Consider the following 22,428-nt stretch of genomic DNA (forward strand, 5'->3'; position numbering starts at 1 on the left):
AAGTGCTACTCCAGGTAGTGTGTGCACAAGTTACAGAGTAGACACACTCATCAACACCCACTGAGCAGAAAGAAGGGGTTTCTTAGAATCATCTCTTTAACTTTTGGGGAAATGGGTCTGTACACAGCAATGACAAAAATAGCCAGGTCAGATGAGGCCTTCACAAAATGAAACACACAATAATACTTATTGCAGACCTACACACAGACAGCATTTTCAAGTAGCACATTCTTCATACAAACTCACCACTCTCTTTTCCCGAAAGTCAATGCCCACCGTTGTGATGAATTTGGAATTAAATTTGCCATCTGTATATTGGTAAAGAAGGCTGGTCTTTCCTACCCCAGAATCACCGAGTGCTAGGAACTTTATGAGGTAATCATAGTCCCCATCAGACATAGTGAGAGTTCAGGCGGCACCTTGAAAAGCAAAGCAAAAAGGAATAGTTAGTCCAGAGCTCTGCCAGGACTCCTTCTGATAAATGTTTAAAATACAAATCATTCCCTGAACTACAAAGCAGACAGTGGTGGGGCCAGTTCTGTGCTCCTTTACACTGACTTCACTTTAAACTCTCAATTATACAAATTACCAATATCAAATTCAGCTATGACTGAAAACATGCATCTTTAGTTTTATTACATTCCTCATGTTGGAAAGGGAAGGCAACACAATATTAACTTCTCCAGGCAAGACTGAAAATCAAGGTCCAACTATTCAAGGTATCTGGAACATAAACTGCAGAACTGTTTTTAAATCCTCATGGAAGCTGGCAAAAGCTACTTAATTATACTAGCAATGCAATTCTGGTCTCATACTCACTATGGCATGAGTAATGTGAAAAAAAAACCATTTTTTTCCTGGACTGTCCACTATATTCAAACAAAATTTACAGTAGTTGTATATTAGTAGCTATTTTTCAGTCACGAATAAGCTTTTCCTTGTTGTTGAGTTTTTTGTTTTGAGAAAGAATCTTCTGTTTTTAAAGTTTTTACTGTGATGCTAGTTAGCCATTCAAACTAAATCTTGATCCTGAATTGACTAATTAAACAAACACACATTTTACCCATGGCTCATACACATTTAAGAAATTTCTCTCTTTTTTGTGCCCTTGTAAAAATAACCATATTTTCTATAGTCTGATCTAAGACTAAAATGTGTAACAAAAATCACTGGCAAATTTCACGTGTACTAGAAAAGCTGATGTAAGTGCACTTGGCACTTTCCTTTTGAGTAGCTACTGAGCCTTTCCTCCCCCAAAACAAACAGTAGAGAGCTGCCTTGTGCTGTGTTCAAAGACATGAACATGAAAAGATAAGCCTAAAATAACCACTCTAAAAGCAACAGAAAACTGGCATAAAATTGCCTCTTATGAAGGACAGAAAAAGATGCCAAAAATACAAAAAACAGATGATGAAATAAAATTTTAAAAGAGTAAAATCTGCTGTTTCAACTGTAAGTATTTTTGGAACTACTTGTAGCTTGAACTAGATAAAGTTATTAATTTAAAGCTAAACACTGCAGCAGTTTGCATCAATGGCAAAACACCAACTGATTTCTTGAATATCAACTCTCAGCTTGAGGTCTGCAACAAACTGTGTCTCCAGCATGTGGGCGTCAATCACCACCATTCTGCTAAAACCGTAACTATCTTTAAAGCTTCACCTTTGTAATTGTCCCACTCTTGGTTACAAGTCAGAACTGTGACTAGTTGATGTGGCCATAAATGGCTTACTAAAAAGCAGAAACTGGTTAGATTTACCCCAGATATTCTCCAGCTGAAGAGTCAGTGGAAAGCAGCTGACACTTCTCCCTTTTTGAAATGCATTGAAGTCTCCCTTTCCCAGCCAATGTATATTTCACATTATGCCATCAATGCCAGTAAGGCAATGCCAAGCTTGCAGGAAAGGGGTTTAGCTGACAGAGTTCACACTCACTACTACACCGCAGCCAGCTAATTCATGTTGTGTTTCAACCAAAGTTTTGCAATACAGTAGAAGGTTGAAAGGGAGAGCCCTGCAGCAAGAGTTATCAGTGAGCTTTTTAAATAAATGCACCACAACTGCAGGACTGCATCCACCATGCAGGTCTGAAGGAGCAGCATATTCAAGTAAGCAAGCTGAACAGGCAGCCCAAACACTGACATAAGAACATTTTCAGAAGAAATTATGAACCCTGATCCATTAGCCACACTCACATGTACCAGCAAAAATAATTTGGGGGTATTTGTTTCATTTTTTAAATCCTCTCCCCTGCTGACAAAGGAAAAAAAAGTTAAACCACATCACCTACCTTGTAGCTCTACCAAAGTATTTTCATTGAAATGTACCAGAAAAAAAGAAAAAATATATTAAGAAACAGAGACAGATTTTTCTAAAGACTGCTTTTGATGACTTCCATCTCACACATGGTGTTTCCTTTGCCCTCAGATGTTCTCAAAGGGCTAAGAGCAGTGTAAGCTCATCCTCAACTCAAGCACATGTTCTTTCAGTCTCAATATCCCTAAATAAATTGTTGCTTTAAAGATTTTGATGTAAATCTTGGGGCCAGTATATTACACAAAGACAAGCTTGCTTCGTGTCTCTTACTGTGCTATGCCACTTGCGCAGAGGTATTTGCTCGTTGGTTTTCTGTTGGGTTGCTGTAGGTGTACAGAACATGCTTTTAATAACAAGTACCAATGACAGTGGACCTGATCACTGCTGATTTGCCATGCACCCTGTGCAAGACAACACAAAGGAAGGAAGGGAACTGCAGCCCTGCCTGTAGGGAACTGTTACACTTCAGCCACACCTTCCACATGGCTGCATGAAAGCTCTGGCCAAAACAGAAAGGTCAAGATTAGGCCTTGGGGAAGTAAAACCTAAAGGTATTTCTAGTGTAATATCTGATTTGTAGAGTGTCTGTTAGGATAAGCACACCTCTTCATTTGGCCCACTGAAACCCCAATTCTCCCTGTGGTTGGTGAAAATACAATTTCCAAAGGATTGACAGAGGGTGAAGAACCCTTCACAGTAATGGTTCTAAAAATGCTTTCTAAAATATTTGCATGAGAAGGAAATTTTCTCCTGGTTTTGAAATGCACACACCTCTCACTGCACCCCATAATGTCAATCTATTATTCAAATATTTCCAGGGAGTGGTTCTTGTGAAACCCTGCACAGTTAACCTATCCTTGGAGATATGTAAAGAGCTATTTTCATAGCAGTTTCAAGCCTTGTCCTCCTCCCTGTACAAATATTTAAAAAGTGATCTCCACCCTCCACTTCCGAGACCTGCAGTCCTAGTGTCCAGACACATCCAGTTTCACCTAACAGAAATAAGAACATATTCATTGCAAGTATATTCACAGCAAAATCTGCTGTGAAGTTTTTAAAAATCATGACCCTATTACTAAAACCCAACCCATTTTTCCTTCCATTTTAGCTTTTTTTTTTTTAATTAGGCTTTATAGCTTCACACTTTCCAGTCTTTCCTTCCACTTTTCCATACCTCATATATCAGGAGAGTAGGAGGTAGAAAAGGAAGATTCTGAAAAAAACTTATGATACAATTACAATTTACTAGGTCACCAAAAGAAAATTGTTCCCAAATCTTTCTTCTAAGAGTACGAACTCCTAAGTTTAAAAAAAAAAAAAATCACTAATGGACACAGTTTTAAGCTCCACATCAAGCCCTCCACAGTGTCGCCTGTTGTAAATCCCTTCTGAAATCCCATTCAGCTCTGGCTTTGCACTTTGCCTGGTATGCAGATGGACAAGAGCTATGAACAAGTGCTGGAAAAGTTCCACTGGCCTTTTCCATGGCTGACAGGACCCCCACAGCCAGCATTTGAGCTGTGGCTGTACAGCTGCTGCCCTGGAGCCTCCACACACACAGATAATGCCTTATCAAGAAGGGATGCTCTCCAAATCAAGTGCTCCTCTTGTTCCCTGCATTTCCTAGTCCGAGGAAATCACATTCATCATCACATTACAGACATCAATGATAACAGGTTCATCTTTTTGCCTCTGGGACACAGATATCACAGCACTACTGGGTGATAAAACATTCCAGACCGCGGCAGATTTGGTCCTGTATAAATTAAGGAAATTGGCTTGACGTGCAGGATTTCCCCCGTGTAGTGTGGGAATAGGGAATATGCTTCCTGAACCCGCCTTACACAAAACATGCAACTCTTGCGCTGCTACTGAGCTGATGGAGAGAAGGAGAAAGGAAGAAGGCAAAAGAGAATAGATGGAAACACAAGCCAAAAAAACCAAAAGCATTGATCTGCAAACAAAACATGTATACATACATACAGTGTAAAATTCAGGAAATCCGAACATGCCTCTAAGCAGACAGTCCTCAAGCACATCAGTTTAAAGGTATACCACTTACCCCAAACTCTGCAAAAGGAAAAGTCAGGGCACGCCAGAGATAGTACTTCCAGTAGGAGTACTTTTCCAGCACCACCTCTTCAGCACACAGCCAAGAGGCTTACGTGTCAGCTGTTTGCATCGTTGATGGGTGCTCAGAGATAAAGAGGTGTGCCCAGTCTGTGTCTAGGAGGGTGCTGCCTCACTGCATGGCTGGCAAGCAATTACACAGCTCACATGTCCCTCTTATTCCTAGAGGCAAACAGCATTTCAAAAGAGATTTGTGCAAGACCTACCTTGGAACAGATCTAAAGTTGCTGCAAAATCACCCACACACCTTAAAACAATTACATTGTTCCCAGCAGAGAGTTTTATTCAAAAATGCATTAATGATGGAGTATATGGATCACACCTGTTCAGTCCATTCATAGCTTTATATTCTTTACCTCAGGTCTGAGAATACAATAGTCTTTAACATAAACTATTTCCTTTCTGTTGAGGCTCCATGTTTGTGATTAGAATTGACATAGGCTTTGGGGTAAAGTTAGTCCCAAATCCCCCACAGACAGAAAAAGAAGACACTGCAGGTCCCTCAGTGGGCAATACTGCATTTGTACAGATTCAATTATTCTGCAAGTGCACATCAATTCATACTAAAAATTTTTTTCACCAAGGCACTACACAGTCTTAAACTTCAAGAGTGTTTAGCTGGATGTGTGACTCCATCTGTTCCAGCAGAAAAACTGAGAAAGTGATTCAGAGTGCAGAGGAGTAAGTTCAGTAATCCTGTCACACCAGCGCTGCCACCACACTACAGCAAGGCAACAATCACATTCCTGCTCAGTGTGGGTGAAGCGCAGTGAAAGGCCTCACCCTGCTCTAAGGCTCCAGCAGCACCTGAATGCTTGAAGAACTGGTAAATCAGACACCAGCCAGCTGCATCCTAACAAGGGGCAGAGACTTTAATAATGTTCCTGCTTAGTCAGTGCTTTATTAGAAGTGCTTTGTTAAAAGCTGCCAGATCATACAAATGTAACATAAACATATCATGACAACAATTGTGCATAAACTCAGGTACCTGCTGTGCTGGGGGAAGAGAACTAATGAATAAGCACTTCAAAATGTTCTGAGCTGCACTATTGTTTTTCTTAGGAAAATGTATGACCTGTTTTGCTTTAGGTTTTGGTGAAAATGACACTTTCTTGACTTCTGGAGCTTTTCTGTAATATAAACAACATGAAAAAAAACCCTCCTTGGTTACTTTCAATTGCTTTACCTGACATTTTACTGTTATGATGTTTTTAGTTTCAGCTGTAGAGGAATTCTAAGGAATTGCAGGATCAATGCCCTCTTTCTTGGAAAGATCTAACTAATTTTAAAGGTGCTAGATACATAAGAATCTTCAAAACTAGGTACAAAAAGACAGGCTGGGAGGTTTTAGCCTCCAAACACTGATTGGCTGAAGTTGCTCTACAGCCATTTTTCAGCATCATAACAACAGCAGCATTTTGAGAGCATGAATTGATGGGCACACAAAGCACTGGGAGAATGAGTTACTATGGGAGATGCCAGGCAGAAAATGATAATGCCACCTAGAAAGGGGGCACAAAAGGGAAGCAGCAGGTCTGATGTGGTGAGAACCTTGCACAACAGGCCAGGCAAGGAAACAGCAAATTCTAGACCTTGTTTCCAGAAAACCAGGAGACACTAGGAATGGAGAAGCCAGGAAATGAAACAACAGTTAGTTTTGCAATTGCATTTGCATTTCAGCATCACCAAACCAACTATCAGGCATTTCAAAGGTTATCTCAGTTACACAAATGAATGAAAAGCAGCACGGAACTGAAAAAAAAATTAAGAATAAAAGCAGGAATGTTGCAGATGGTTATTCAACACTCCCCATACAGGAGGACCTTTGTGCAGATTCAACTTCTGTGCAAAACACACAGCACCATCTCTATTCCCTCATCAATTCCTAACATTTTCATGCTCCATAGTAAGGAAATACTGCAGATAAATAAAGACTTGCAATGCTATGTGATGAAAACAGTTGAACCCTCTCAGAGGACCTGACCCCCTACTGGGAACAAGGGCTTTTGCCTAACAAGTTACCTCTTTGCACTCTCATCAGAAGTTTTCAAGTTAGAGCACTGAAGCAAACATCTGTACAAAGTGAATAAACTCCAGAGTAAACTGGGGAAAGTAAAGCAAGCATTTTTAATTTCTTTTAAGCAGTTCCACACTACCTACTGTTTCCTCAACCATTCCCCTCTTCTTCTAATAAATACATTAAGCCACACTGGCTTCCAAGCGTGCTTCCATACTTTTTTACTAAACTATAAGCAGGAAATGCAGAGCAACATTCAGCATCCTCCCTAACATGACAATTCTGACCACTTTGGGACCCACCTCCTTTCTCACAGCCTAAACTTTGCATCACTGCACCGTACCTGCTCTTCACAAGATCAAGGAATTATGAATGACAGTCTTACACAGATACATTTTCCAACTGTTTCTGACAAAACACGAGCCACAAAGGCTTCACCCACAAAGTTGGTCATATTCACAGGTGGGAAATATCCAAGAGTTTGATCATCCACTGATTCAGCAACAAATTCAGAAGGGCAAGAAAAAGGAGCACAGTTTTATTTCTGCCCACAGAAATAGCCACCAAAGGGTTAAGGAGAATATAAGAAGAATCTCACAGGGTAATAAGAATTGCATATTTCTTTAAGGAATGGTTTGGTTTTTCAGGAGATAAAAATCTCCAACAGATAAGCAAGCACATGAAAATGCAGAATAAGATGAATAATAATAAAAAATGTTAAAAATCTAAAAACTGAAAAGGGAAGCAGTTTTGTATGTTCAGGTAGAATATTAATGAAACATGTGCAGGTAACTCATGCTAAAGAAAGTGTAAGTTATGCTTTGCCTATATGGGTGACTCAGTCAGCTGCAGTACATGTTAGTCAGGCCAGGTTCTTTGCTTAATTCCATAAAAGCACACACTGTAAACGGCCAGAAGAAAATATCTGCAGCTTCTTAAAAAAAAAAAAAAGGACAGATAGATAGATAGATAGACAGACAGTTCTCTTTTGGAACCAGAAACTTCTCAGCTACCTTCTACCTTGTTTAATAGGCCAAATACATGGAAAATAATTCTCCAAGAGGTTACACTGCCAAGCTTATGAAGGATACATCCTGCATTAGAGAGGAATAATCTGGCAAAATAAATTACCCTGATTAGAACAATTAGAAGTCAATGGAGAAGGTCAGCTACCAGAGACCTGAAGATACCTCCTAATCATTATTAAATAAAAGTGAAGACCACACAAATATGATATAAATGGGACTATAAAACTACATTCTTCTAACATGATGTGGGCAAGCATACAAAGGGAGACAGGAAAGAACTGCAGTGCAGAATTTAATTCACCTTTTCATCCTCTCGATTGGGAAATACGTGGGGTTTTTCATAGGAAGTAAACACATTTCCTTGCTAATCTGGTTGTTAATTGGAAGATACAACAACTTTTTTTTCAGCAACCACTGTCATTCTTTAGCATTATTCCTTTTCTATAATATTGAGATCTAAACTAACGGGTCACAGTATAGAGGATTTCTAACATTTTGTTCTTCTAGTTATTTCTTAGCAAGTTAAATGCTTTTTCATTATTTAGGTGCCATTGAAATATCCAAAAATTTTGAAATCCATCAGAAATTATTCTGAAAGCAGCATTCTGAAGGCATCATGGCCTTTTGGATCAGGACTAATGTCATCATTCTTCCAGCAATCAGTGAAAACATTCTGTTCCCCAGAAAATTTACTGGTTATCAAAGTTACTGACTGAACAACTAAGCCATATCCATTTCTAGTGAGCTGGAAAACTCTATTATCTATGGATATCAGGCACAACATTAGGAATAATAAAAAGTTACTGGTGAAAATATTTAATCAGAAGGATTTCTTAAATGCATATAACAAAAAGCACAAAATAAGTTCATAGTTATCTGTGGGAAAGCAAGGGAAACTGTCTGCTAAAATCCCATCCAGCAACTAGAAAAGGTTATTCTTCTACTCCTCAAGTCCAGCATCACAGGACCATCAGAGATGCTAAGCAAGGAAGGGTACACAATGGACAGAGAGGGAAAGATGGATCTAGATTGATAAAACTGAGGCTCACAGCTAGCATTCACTTTTCCCAATTTTTTAAAAATCAGAAACTCCTGACAAAAGCATCCTTGCAGGTGCAGAGCTCGCTGGACCTACCTGAGATCATGCTGCCATGGGGAGCCAGTCAGAGCAGCAGGACACTTTATAGAGTTTGAGAGGTGGGTGGCAGCTGTGAATAATCTGCTCCTAAGAAGTCTCAAAAAGAAACTGAGCTTTTTATTTCAGAGTCTGTAATAGCTACAGTCTAAGACAGAAATTTTCAGCCAGTACTGAGCAGGAATTGTTTGGTAAACATGTTTGAAGATAGTGAGTGTATGGTGCTTCCATGTTTCATAAATTCTATGAAAAGGTTAGAAATAGCTTTCTGTGAATACTCTAACCATAACTTAACATGCCCATTACATAAAAAACCACCACTTCTGCCTGAAATAGGCTGTATTCAATAGGCCACAACCTGCTCTCTTCAGGATGTCACTAATGTGCAACAGCAAAGCAGAAATCTTCACAGAAATCTTTGTGTCACAGCAAGACACAGCCACTTTGGAGCATGTAGTGGCTCAAAATATCACTCAAACTAAAGCAAAGCGAAAACTAAGGTGCTCGAGTGCTGGGGCTTTTCTTTCTTTCAAGAATCGAAAGCCAAACCCCTATTTCCACCCTATCCTCCACCTGAAGAGCTCCAGAACTACATCACAAATTTACACTGCCCAAGTCTCCCACTGAAGCCCTGCAGTCTGCCAAAATACTCAGACAGGGCTTTGGCAAAATATTGGCTTCAATTTGTATCCTAGCACAGCTTTCTAGAGCCCCAGGGAAGGCATAATTCAAAACAAGCACTGATTAAGCAGGCTGAACTGCTCAACACAAAGCTTCCATTCAAACAGCAGGAGTTTTTCAACCTGAGTTGCCAACAATATTTATCTCACTGCTCAGATCAGAATCCCATAATACAGCATGAATTTTAGTTAAATCCCGATACACAGCAAAGTCTCCTGAGATAAACAGCACAGCAAACCAGAATTTCTCACACTAATTGGTGTTATATGGAAAGTAAAACATTTTAGACCAAATAAAAGTCCTTTTTCTCCTTCTCATTGTCCAGAGCTTATTTCTCTCCTACTAGGATACCTTTGAGATCTTTTTCCATTAACTGGTTTTAAGATTTTCTGAGTTCATTCTAAATTTTCTATAGTTTCAGATTTTTTGTTGGTTGTCGTTTTTTCTACTTTTTTTTAAGAAAAAAGAAAATTACAATTTATCTTTAATGACATTGTGACATGCTTAAAGAAGCCCAACTGAATTAGATTCTCAGTTTGTCTTTACCAAGCTTAGTTACTAAGGATATTCTGTTTAAGACAGTGTTACAAATGAAAGACATATTGGAAACATGAAAATATACTGCAAACCAGCAAGAGTAGGATGAGGGAAAGGGTGGCAGCACCAAATACTTGCATATTGTTTTGCAGCGTACAAAAGAATCCCAACATTATTCAAATTAAATCCTCAAGTAACTTAGGCTATTAGAAATCACTACACTAAAATGTGCTAGAAATACTTTCTGTAACACATTCAAAATGCACATGTAATGCAATAAATGAAAGTACGATGTAAGAGTAAATTATAGTGAAGCACCTACAACAACCAATCTATCAACATAGCACAGGAAAAACAAAAACAGTAAGTCAAGCATCAATGTTTACAAAATGTTTTTTCCCAGTTATTTTATATAAACTTTTAATACACTAGGAATGTCTATAAGGAAACAGCAAGAAAATATTTATTGAACTACATTTATTAATTTCTCACTTGTCTCTCATAAACACAAGTCAGCTGGTGATGATCTGGAGGAGAAAAATAATCTTAAGACATTCTATGCTAGACATCAAATAAAACCCTGGGAAAGCCTTGTGACCTCCACAGAAGTAGAGAAGAATACTGTTTTCTGTTCTCTGAACAACTCCTCCTTGGTTACTTACAGTCTACAAAAATTGGAGTTGTGGTCCATGATTAGAAAAATGCTGGTAAACACATGGCTACAATGGATGCCTGATTACAAAATCATGCTGGTGGCATGGCATGACTTAGACAGATGGGTACATATATACTGAGTTTCCTCCAAAGAACATACAAAACACATTAATAACAGCCCACCTTCCTATTACTTTTATGATAATTAATATTAAGATTCAATTCAATTACTATATGACTGAACAGGGAATGTGAACTAGATGAGCTGTCATGGTCCTTGCTATTCAATATTTTTTTGTAATTAAAAATAACAGCCTGTGCAACACAACATTTTCATGCCTTTTATCATCCCTTTATCAAACATGATAACAAACATGTTGGTGCATAATGCAGTTAAAAACTCTGCCATTTTAAATGACTGTTTTATTCAGTATAATTTATCCTTAAATTCTAATGGGAACACGGGAAGAAATAGAGGGGGAAAAAGTTCAAGCACGTGATGCTTAAAAATACTTTGTTCAGTATTTTAAATATTATTTGCACAGCACACTTCACTATCAGGGGTCTAATTCTATCTTCCAACTGCAGAAAAAGTTTTGACAAGTTTGCCACAGAAGAAAATGTAGGCAGATGACTTGGGACTAGAACAGGCATCTTTTGGCTACTGGATCCAGACACTGCCCACACCAGTCACTTTATTTATTTCATTAATAAACTTACCCTAGTTTGTATGTAAATCTTATTTATTTATGAAAAGCAATGACTAAATATATTCAAAAAAAGCTGCAATTTTGTCATTTAACCCTAAAGCCTGTGTTACATAAGCCGAGTGTACTCCCCAGCTTTACTTTTCCCTCTAGAGCATGAGGATGCAGCAATGCTGAACTCTCAAAATCAGAGTACTCCAGGCAGCTTGTTAAAATGCAGCAACAGTGTTCCAAAACTCTTAAGAGAACAGCCGGCACAGTCAGCTCAAGGAAAACAGTGCAATAAATCTTCCAAAAATAAACAGAAAAGAGAAAGTGTTTACATACCTATGTTTAACAGCTGTGAATGGATATGTAGTTTTCCAAATGTGCTTCAGTGACAAGTTTCCTGACACAGTTCAGATCTCTTGAATACCATAGTCATGCAAAAAGAGCCATTTCTCATCTACAGGAAGATTCAGCAGAGAAAGAAATAAAACCAAAATAGTGTCATTCAGGCTAATAGCTGTAACATTCGCAGGGCATGGGAAGCTGCCAGCCCCACACAACCACCCTCCCCACCTAATTACATTCAGCTGCTTGTCATGTGGTCTTGCTGACCGATCAAGTGATCTCTTTCCCCCCTTTTAGAAGTAAGCTAAGTAGCTAACTAGATCTCCCTAAACCAGTTAACATACCTCGAGCCTTTGCATAAACTACTGGCCCTCCACCTGGTCTTAGGGAGAGGAAGCTGCAGTGTGTGAGCACAACTTTTTCTACATATACAACAAAATAAAATACAGCAAACACAGTAGTGTACTATATTGAAACACAGCAAGCACCAAAGTTCCCCAAACAGGTTTTATTTCCCACCTTTACAGACAGCAGAAAAAGTTAGTGATTACAAAACTGGCAGACACCAGAGAGAGACTGTGTGAGCAGGAGCTGGAAGGATTTAGCAGGACAGTGGCATCTGTACCATAGCGGTTTGTAGGCATCTGTGTCCAGTCCTTTCTGCTGAACCACTTCTGACAGCAACAAGCTCCAAGAGATCAGAGTGAGGATGTTGCCAGAAACCTTCTGAAACACAGATGCTAAACCTACAAGCTCCTATCCCTGCAGAGTCCTAAGAGACACATGCAGACATTTTAAACATTTAACTTCAAGGAAATAAAGCCACTGATTTATCACATAAACCAGCTATTCAGTGAGTCAGTTCTCAAGGGCCTGCTAACACAGGCCCCCAAGAGGCAGAATTCACAGGTCTGCCCCAATTTCAATACCAGTGTGGCACCAAGGCACCCACTGGATGGAGGGCCTGGCACTGGGTCCAAGGGATGAGACAGGACCTTCACAGCCCCCTGCAGTCCTATGAGGCCTCGCCCCTCTCAGACACCCCAACATTACAGATGCTCACAGGAGAGCACTGCAAGGTGTGGACAGAGCAAGTTTTGCACTCACCACGTAAGATTTAGCTGAAGTGAGCTTTCCCAGACAAATCTTGCACAATCCTTTCTTGTCTCAGTTTCTTTCCTCAAGCTGCTTCAAGAGCAGAAAAGAAAGGAAATTAAGATGGTGTCTCAGTCTAGACTCCAGTCTTATAATTTAAGAAGCACTGCAGACAGGCTGCTACAAATATTTAACACATTAATTCATCTACCAGTAACAAAGACAACTCCACAAGCTTCTTAACTCTCACTTGTTTCAGTGCTCAACTTTCTTGCCCCTTTTCATGTGAATCAACGCGATTTTTATTTTCCTTGCCCTGGTGAACATCTAAGTTCTGTCATGCAGAGCTGAAACACTTTTTGATGCCCTGCCTTAGCATTTTTCATGAATTAACTAAAATCTATTTCTTTGACATTTAGTTACAGGTTGTAATTTTTAAAACTCTACCCATTCTTGGCTCAATCCAATCTTCAATAAATTTCACCAGTTTTAGAGGAATATAAAAGGCCCTTTTTTGCTCCTACAGGCAATAAAAAAATCGAGAATTTTGCTCGATTTTGAGCAACATGCACATTTTTAATCCTTAACTGCTTGCTTCCCTGATCAATACCAGCACATTTGCTTAACTGTGAAGAAATATTCAGACCACAAGCACCCTAGAATGTCTGCTAAACTGCTCCAGAAGTGCAGAAGGAGGAACAGGATAAGTGTTGACAGACAAAGCAGCAACTCTTTTGCTATGTTGCAAACAGCCCTGGGGAGTGACTACACACACTGAGCACAAACTGTCTGTCTGGATTCACAACCAGCAACATAAATGGAGTTCAAACTCTTCCACACAGTCAGATGTTTGCCATCTTTAATGGAAAAACAATTCATAAATAATCCCCAGACTTCAGTGTTTTTTATTTCAGGATGAAATGAGGCAGCTCAACTTGTCTCCTACTAACTTGGTGTGAGGAACACCGACTAATTTTTCCTTCCTCCCTACCAGGCAAGGGTTTTAAATGGAACAGTAAGACTTTGCCAGAAAGGTACAGCTGAAATAAAGGGGTTTTTTGAGGGTGAAGTTATTTTGATTTTAAACTGGAGAGTTATAAACTGGGAGGACATCAGTGTTTGGTTATTTATAGTCTCTGTTTTTAAACAAACACGTGTGCAGCCTCTCAGCAGATGCTGCACAGGCAGCTGAGGCAGCCCTGCTGTGGAGGCAGGAAGCGAACACAAACCAAGCAGCAACAGCTGGAACAGGAACCACTGCAGGCAGCCCAAGGTGAGCCTTCCTCCCACGGCTACCCCAGCCCTAGGGGGTTGTAAGAGATTCAACAATTCCTTAGTTTTTGTCGGGGATTAAAATTACTGAAACTGTGAAATGTAGTTTTGAAGCTCCAGATCTACAAAGGAATACCTATCTACTTAGTTATTCAATATTCCCAATGTTTTTACAAGAGCAGGTTGTATGAACATGATCTGAATGCATGGAATTTATGGTTTAAAAACTCTTCTATGCATTACAGGCCTAGGAATTTAGGAGAGAATTTGAGGAGTTAAATACAGTGAACAGTGTGGAGCATTCTTCATTATAAGCATCAGAATATTTGCCTTTATACACTCCATACCATTGAGAAAAGTTGCACGTGTCCAAACTGTCCTGTAGCAGATGTTTCTTCTGTAAGAAAATGCTGGATTGTTACCTGCCTGCAGAAATAAGGACATCTGCTACTGGAGAGAGGAATCGGAGAAGAATTGGATCTAGTAACAGCCCATTTCACATAACGCTACAGCACACATCCCTGTTTCCAAAGCCAAGAGCTGTGCCTAACATCAGTGTCATCTGTCCCTGCTCTGCAGTAACATGCCTGTACCTCAGGACAGAACTAAAAGAAACAGAAAGAAGATAAATTCCATAAAAAGGAAATTTTTTTTCTTTTGCTTTCATCTCACCAATATCCTTCCAGGATAAAAAAAAAAAAAAAAGACAACCCACACTCACAAAGTCAGCTTTCACACCAGAACTGTTATAGCTGACCTTTGCCAGGACCAAATCATGAAATATCACTTCAGTGATTAAAATAAAAGTAGGTCAGGCAGGTCTTCCTGCTACCCAAAGGCACAACTGCTAAATATTTAGTAATATTATACAGCAAAGTAAAACTTTCATTATGTTCTTTCAACTGTAAGCCAATCTAGGCAATTTCTAGTAATGGTAACAGAGCTTTCTTTTAGCATTGTGTGTGATAAAGGATTGGTATATTTAAGATCTGTAGCATTTTACATAGAAAGGAGGTTCTTTAAAATAATCCTCTCCAAGAGAAGCTCCAGATAAACTAATTCCAGGAATTACCAGGGTCTTTTCAACAATAAAAAGTTAACAGTAAAATAATCAACAAATGAAAAGCATCAATTTTGCTTTTATAGAACATCATACAGCCTAAAGACAGGAATCCTTTGCAGCAGCTGGGCACTCTACTTCAAAAAACTTTAGACCAAACTCTATGATCAGAAAAAACATCCAGAGATTGCTTCCCAAATAAGATTTATATATGGTTATATTTGACCTCAGAAAAGATTAGTAAAATTATCCCAAACAAGAGACTCTAATTGATCTGTCAATTCTGTCAAAACTGCAAGCTTGTGCCTTCACACCACTGCCTGTTAATGCCTATCTATGCAGTCTGTCCCAAGGCAAAGCCAAGTGGAGAGATACCTATTCCAGATCTGAATCAAAAGGGGAAGGAAACAACTTTTAATACCTTAATCAGGTTCTCTCTCTCTTATTACAGTTCTGAAATATCAGAAAGAAAATAGAATTAAAAAATACTATTGCACATGTCCTTGTATAAGATGTTACAACACCAAGAAATGGTCAAAACAGGTTTATTTAAAATGGTAATAAAATGTGTATGAATATACATGATCATTTGTTCTGACTGAAATGAGCAAATTTGATCATTTTGCAGGCAGGAAATGTTATTTTGGCAACACACTACTCAAATTACATTATCTGTACTCAAAAGAACATTTAAGCTAAAGATGGATGAATTATTTGACATGGTACAGTTCTTCTGTGAGATGATGTTGGTTCACATTTTTGTAAGACCTATGAAGTGTGTGCCTGACTGCATGAAGAGCACCTAGAGCAGCACTGGACGAGACACGAGTGGCCCTGCATTGGGTGAGAAGCTGCAAAAACACACCAATAATCTGATGTCTCTATCTTCAGCCTGAAGAAGTCTACAAATCTCATTTTAGATCACTGATCTTTATCTACTTTAAAGGGTTTATGACTAAGTGAACTTTTAAAATTAAAAAACATAGCATCTTTACAGGAAGCTGCTGTACCAATTCAAAGGACCATGTGCACTATAGCTACTTAAGAAAGGATTTTCAGTGTTTTACAGTCCTATATTAATACAGCTTTGAAAGTTTCTGTCATATTTCTATCCACCCTTCAGCTTAATTGATATATGTTTATTCTCAGTACTACCTGATCCAACATATTTGAAAACCACTTTTCTCAGCAGAGCTGGGTTCTATTTCCAGCACAAGAAGACCCCTGTTCACATCTTTTCTGAATCTACTTAATAAGGTAACTGGTTCATCATTCTCCTCACAAGCTGAAAGTGCTTTTTTCACTCTAACTCTGCTCTCAGGAGGAAAAATTGGAAGGTTAATGATGTGAACTATGTGACAGATAGAGAAGTCTGCTGCTTCTGAGCTACAGCAAAGTATTGCTTCTGCAGTGTATTGTTTGATCTTCCATGCAATGAAGCACATGAAACCAAATTAAACACCTGTGATGCCTATTTTTTTCTACCATTTCTTAAAGCATGAACACCATTAACATTAGAGGTCCTTCATGTTCCCATTTATTCAGTGACTCCCCAGGTTAACTAACCTGACTGGTTGATCTGCCTTCCTTCAGGGTGTGCAGAAGGAAGGGGTGGGCTTGGAAAGGTGGTGATTCTGCAGTACATTACCAAAGTAGGTCTTTCAGTTCCATTGGCCCCATTCCACTCCCTGTGTGACTCCCAATTACTAAAAATGTTACTGCTCCCATTCTTTATGCTCCCACAGGATACTAGGCTGAAGAAAAATTCCCTAAGGCTCAACACACCACACTGGAGATTATGAATGCAATAAGGACTTCTGGGAACAAAGCTCCAAATTTGCAATGCAAAAAACAAAGCTGAAATGAGGACATGCCTCTTAGCCTGGTTTCCTAAGGAAACAAAGCTCATTAGAGAGAGGTAGAGACACTGAATTTCTATTATTTCTGCCTTCTCCCCCAACATTTTAATCTGCTGATCAGCTTTAACACTCCTTTACAGAGAAGAAACCACAAAGATCTGAACTTCCTGAACACTTTGTGAAAAAATGACAAAAAAATGACAGACTGGATAAAGGGAAGAGTGGGTTGTGTGCCTCCCCTGAAAGCTGGCAGTTACAGTTTCCAGTTCTGCAAGGGAAACCCACCCGCTGCCCAGGTTGTACCTGCTGCAACACATACTGTGACCGTCATTCAACTCCACATTTACTTTCAAGTTGGATTTGAAAGACACTATCTATTTTAAAAGCAAATTAAATGTAAGCATATCTGTTATTAAAAAGTGAATGGAATAAGACCAGTGGAGTTTTGCCGTATCAGCAGTTCAGATTTGGGTGAGGAGGAGTTGTCTTCTGTTTCAAAACCTACTAAAAAGCATGATTCCACTTTTGCAGCATGTTCTTTTCACAGGCCTTCCAAAGCCTGCTCTGCAGCTCCTCCTGACACACAGCAGGACCTCTGGCCCTGTGGGCTATATCCAAACTGACAATTCTAGAAAACTGTCAAATAAAGATTTATACTCATCTCTTCCATTTTATAGATAAAAAACATTTTAAAAACTACTACTTTAACAACTCCAACTCGAGCGTATATTTATATATAGGCTATATATATATATTATACAAGAATTTTGCTATGAAATTCAGAAGAAATACAATCAAATCAGACAGTACTATCTTCAAATTTGGTTAACACCATCCCTCTACAGAGATGTCTATCCTGACACCATTCCAAGAAAAAAATATGGAAAAATTAAGTATTAGTCAGACAGTTCATGCCCCAACAGAAAAGAGCTGTCAAGTTGAATCAGTGTTAGAGGAGGAAGTCAGTGGAGCATGTGTGGTTACGTGCATAGGATCTGAAAGTCCTGCATGAGAAACTCTGTTGGAAATGGATAATACCAGCAGGGCTAGAAGTACCCTGATACCTGTATTTTGGGTCATATTCAGTCATGCATAAAGTTTGGTTTAGAACAAAACAAGTGGGAGTGGGGGAGGAGGAATTATGATTAGCCTTTGCAATTAAAAAAAAAAACAAGCCACCATAAAAAGACCCCAATTATCCAGCTTTTTGCTATAATCTGCATTCTGAATGTTATCTAGGCTTCCAAGCAGACACGGAAAGCACCAGCCACTGGCAATAACTGTAGCAGCAAATCATCTCATGCAAACCTTGCATAAAATCATTTCACAGCAGCACAAGCAGTCCCACAACTGTGAGCCTTGAGTGATACCCTGAAATTCTCAAAATGCACCACACTCCCTGACAGTCACACAATTATCAGCAGAGATCTCCAGGAGGAAGGTCACTTCCCTCAGCAATTACCAATATAAAATACTATACTAGCAAGACTGGTGGAAACACATGAGAAAAACAGAAAACTTGCATTTTTTATTTATAAAAATGAAGTTTTCTTTCCCCCCTACCCACCATACATGCTTTATTAGTCCTTACCACCACTATCAGCCTTCAATCTAGTTCAAATACTCCCTTTCCCCACGGATGTTATTGTAATGAATTGTTTTCTTCCTTTCAGTTCACAGAGCAACCGTTTTCCTTACAGTCTTCGGGTGATAAGGGAATCAAATGAAATACCCCACAGTTATGAAAATAATGAACCAGGTCTTAAGAGTGAGACTGGGCTGACATTGGACAACAGCATTTCTCCAGAGAACCTTCATCACCTTCTAATGACATATGCTTAAAAAAAGTATTATAAAAATTGTGCATCCAGTTTTACAATTTTGCTTTGCATTCTGTTGTTTCTAATTCAAACCTGAAAGGGGCTTACATACCTGAAAGTCTATCCTTTCCAATTAAATTGCTCTAATTAAAGGCATTGCTTCTACCTATGGAGCTCTTCTTACCTGAAAATATTAATGAAGAGTCAGTTCTTATCTACTTTGCTATTTATTCCTTTATCCTGTTACCACCTTTTAAACCAACAGCAGCACACAGCTACAAAACTATAGTCACAAACTCCAAACTTAATTTGGACTCAGCTACTTGATTTGTGTAGCAGTTTCCTTATATCCATTCAGCGTTTTATTTGAACATAAAATATTTCAGCAAGGTGTACTTCTTACAATCTTTTCATTCACATATCACATTTACACAAAGAATTACTGCAGAAGTGTACAGTTATTTTCAAAATACTCTTTGCAAGTGTCCCCAAATTTGACTTTTTATTTAAAATCATTGATTACATATTAACCAACTTCTTTTGTCCATTGAAAATCACAGATTTCTAGAAAAGTTGTAGTCCTGCTAAGTTTGTATCTTCAATGCTGCTTCCTTTGCTACCTTACTACCAGTCTTCACATTGTTTTCCAGAAGTGCCTTTTTCTGACACGCTTGATTCCTATCCGTTTCTCATCAGTAAAAGTAACACAGAGAGAAGGAAAACAGCTATGGGAAATGGGCTTGCAAACTCAGGAAAATATCACTGCACTGGTTTACACTTTGATATTATCCTCAGAGCCATAGAAGCTCTGAAGCATAGAAGGACATTTTCCTGGATTTTTTTCCTCCTGTAGTCTAAAACACTCAAGAACTTGTTAGGTCAGCTCCAGAGTGCTGAAATGTGCCAGTATGTGAAAAGAATTCCACCACCCAGGATATGCAAAACTGTCACACACACCCCAAAGCATCCTCAGCCCTTTGAAGCCACACCAACACCACAGAAAAAAAAAAGAATGCTGGTTATATGTCATATTTTAATCTATATGCCATAAAGCTTATTAGATTGGAAAATAAATCACAGGCACTGAGACTACTTATTACTATAAATCAAAAGTAAATTCTGCTGTTTTATGTATGAAAACACAACAATATAAAGGTGTTCCAGGAAAGAAAGCCAGGGCTAGGACTTATTCACAAAGCCCCACTGGAGATAAAAGGATCATTAAATCAGTAAGCGATCTCAGCTGATTTAACGTGGTTCAAGTTAGTCCTGCCTCCTGACAAGGAATGCAGTTCTGACTAGGAAGAGAAAAAAAGAAATGAGGAAAAACAACCTCATAACCAGACACTATATCCAGAGAAAGACTGACTGGGAATGTATTTGTATAAAAAAAAAAAGTGTTTCTGCTACAAAAGCTGTTCTTTAGGTAAGACATTATCAAACCATCTTGTACTTAAACAACTTTTTAGGCATGTTTGAAGCCACTGCTGTAAACTCAAAGATTGTATCTGCAGCACTGAGTGCTATCTACATTACAACGGGAGCAAAAGCAAGTTTCAGAGCACTACGTATGTCCAGCCCAGGAAAAGTTTAGCTGTAAGTATCTAAGTAACCCTCTGATTGCAGGACATGTGCACAGTACAATAATGCAGCTTTAATATGGGAAGGAATATTTGATGATTAATTATTTACATCACGAGTTTAATACATTTTAAATGCAACCTAATTATTTGCTGAGACATCAACAGGGGAAAAGGAGTTCTCATTCTTTATATTCCATCTCTAGTGCCAGTTTTGCCTGTTTCTTCAAATTAAATTAAATTCTAACAGCCTCTCTTGACTGTAACAGACTGATCTTAGTAATGGTGTTGATCTGCAAGTCCACGGTTATGCTGGAAAGTGACAGGCCTATCACTGATCACTCACCAGCACAGCAGACACCTGGCAGGAACAGCACAACCAAGAACTCAAGGGTTACTGTGTGTAATACTTGTTCCTGTAAATGCCAAATGCTACTCAAGAATTCTTTTATCTCACCTTATCTTCTCTTTGAAAGAAAAGGAAACGTGTAATCAAGTGATAAAATAATGGGTTCCCATGTTTAATGATAGTGATAAAATTAACTTACAGTCTGGTTTTAGACATCTGGTTGGTCATAGGAAATTTTGTTAACTGTGAAAATAAACCAGTGTAAGTTGTAGAACACCCTCTCTCCCAAACTCCTTTGTGCAAGAGATTAAGTAGATGTAAAATCAGAACCCTGAACGAGAAACACAGGAACATGCTGTTCTTTTTTCCATCTTTTTAACCATGCTTTTGAGACATTCATTTAGCATTACAAATACCATTCCAACATTTACCTACCAACATTTGAAATGCATATTGCAGTATATGCTTTTCCCTGGCTGGAACATACTTGGAATATACACAAAATTAGTAAAAGTCTGTGACAAGAAAGAAGGGCTGAGAGAAGATGTCTACGTAAGATTAAGTTTCCAAGAAAGGGCAGAATGGATTTTGTTGAGTTTCAAAGTAAGTAAGTATAGCAACACATCACCTTGCAGGACTAACTCCAAACATGTATGTGTTATACTGATGAAAATCTCCTAAAGCACCATCCATGAGGGAAGTGTTAGAGGAGCCATACAATCAGAGAGCTCAAAATATTCCTGATACACTACTAAGAGATAAAAATTGAACGGTTTACACAGCTCTAAACATGTCCTTTATACTTCACTAGCACCATTAAAAATATCACTTATATATTAACATACTCTAGTTATTTACAGAGCTAGGAAAATCAATAGGTGTTTCTGATGGATTGAGCTTTCTTTAGAGCCAAGATCATCAAAGTGTAAATTCAGCCCAAGCATTGCAAACCAGGCAGAAGGGCCTTCTCAGCATAAAGCCTCCTCAGACAAACATGCAGTGTTCAGAAAGGAGCAACAGGTCTGTTGATAGTCACATATAAGATCCGAGTCCTGGCTAGGCAGATGTAACATTACTATAGTGCTTTCACAACGATTTACCATCTTTAAAGCCTTTTTAAAAATTTAAACAAGACACGCAATCCACTTCTCAGTAAAAAGAAACGCAGTTCTAGAGCGCTGGGAAGCTTGCAGATGCTGCAGCAGCTGCGCGGGAAGGCCCGAGCGGGGCTGTTTGTGGGCGTTCACGGCAGCAGCCGTGAGGGGAAGCACCTGAGGGGCAGCCCGAGGGCCGAGGCTGCGGAAGGCTCGCTCCGACCGCCCGAGCGAGGCCCCTTTGTTAAAGCCCGCGTCGCTGTTCCGGAGCCGCGGGACGCCGGCACCCAGAGGTCTCTGCCCGAAACACCGTCCCGGGGCTCTGCCGGCCGTGCCAGCCGAGCCGAGCCGGCCCTGCTCGCGGTCCTGGTCGCCTCCCCTGCCGCCCTACCTGCTCGCCTCCCGGCCGCCGGAGCTCCCGCAGCCGCGTCACGCCGCACCTGCCCTTTTTTGGGCTCCGACCGTGTCTTTTCCGTCAAGGCAACATCACTTCCCGTACAGCCCGAGGTGGGGGCGGGCCGGGCGGCACCGCCCCGGCGTGTCCCGGCCCCGCCGCGGCCACCTGGGCGGGCTGAGCGGGGCCCGAGGGCAGCACCGCGCGGTGCTCAGCGGCATTAGCCGGGCTGGCTCCTCAGCCCTTCCCTCCCCATCTGCCTGAAAAATCTCGCGCCGTTTAGTAAGAATTCATGAGAGGCAGAACAGGTTTTGCAGAGAAAATCCGCGGTGCCTGGTTAATGCGCACCGCTGTGGGTTTAATGAGTT

General features: G+C 39.6%; 1 protein-coding gene across 9 annotated transcripts in view; it reads right to left on the reverse strand.

The window, feature by feature from the left end:
* RAB27A (RAB27A, member RAS oncogene family) overlaps positions 1 to 22,192 on the reverse strand; it is a 29,621-nt gene extending 7,429 nt beyond the window's left edge. The window contains exons 1-6 of one of the 9 annotated variants that reach the window (XM_088063306.1): positions 22,058 to 22,135; positions 18,756 to 18,827; positions 12,645 to 12,722; positions 12,163 to 12,309; positions 11,532 to 11,649; positions 247 to 419 (exon numbers count right to left, since the gene is read on the reverse strand). In XM_088063306.1, the coding sequence (XP_087919432.1) occupies positions 247 to 399 (153 nt within the window). In that variant the 5' untranslated portion in view covers positions 400 to 419; positions 11,532 to 11,649; positions 12,163 to 12,309; ... (1 more) ...; positions 18,756 to 18,827; positions 22,058 to 22,135. Of the gene's footprint in view, positions 1 to 246; positions 420 to 4,377; positions 4,511 to 11,531; positions 11,650 to 12,162; positions 12,310 to 12,644; positions 12,726 to 18,755; positions 18,828 to 22,057 lie in introns of those variants that run through there. The other 8 variants (XM_014251329.2, XM_088063305.1, XM_014251328.2 and 5 more) reach the window with 8 other exon arrangements.
* Positions 22,193 to 22,428: the final 236 nt, after the last annotated feature.

The sequence above is a fragment of the Pseudopodoces humilis genome, chromosome 16, assembly GCF_049639895.1.
Source record: "Pseudopodoces humilis isolate 2021_Gansu_Grassland_sample_001 chromosome 16, ASM4963989v1, whole genome shotgun sequence".
In the NCBI taxonomy this organism is placed as follows: Eukaryota; Metazoa; Chordata; class Aves; order Passeriformes; family Paridae; genus Pseudopodoces; species Pseudopodoces humilis.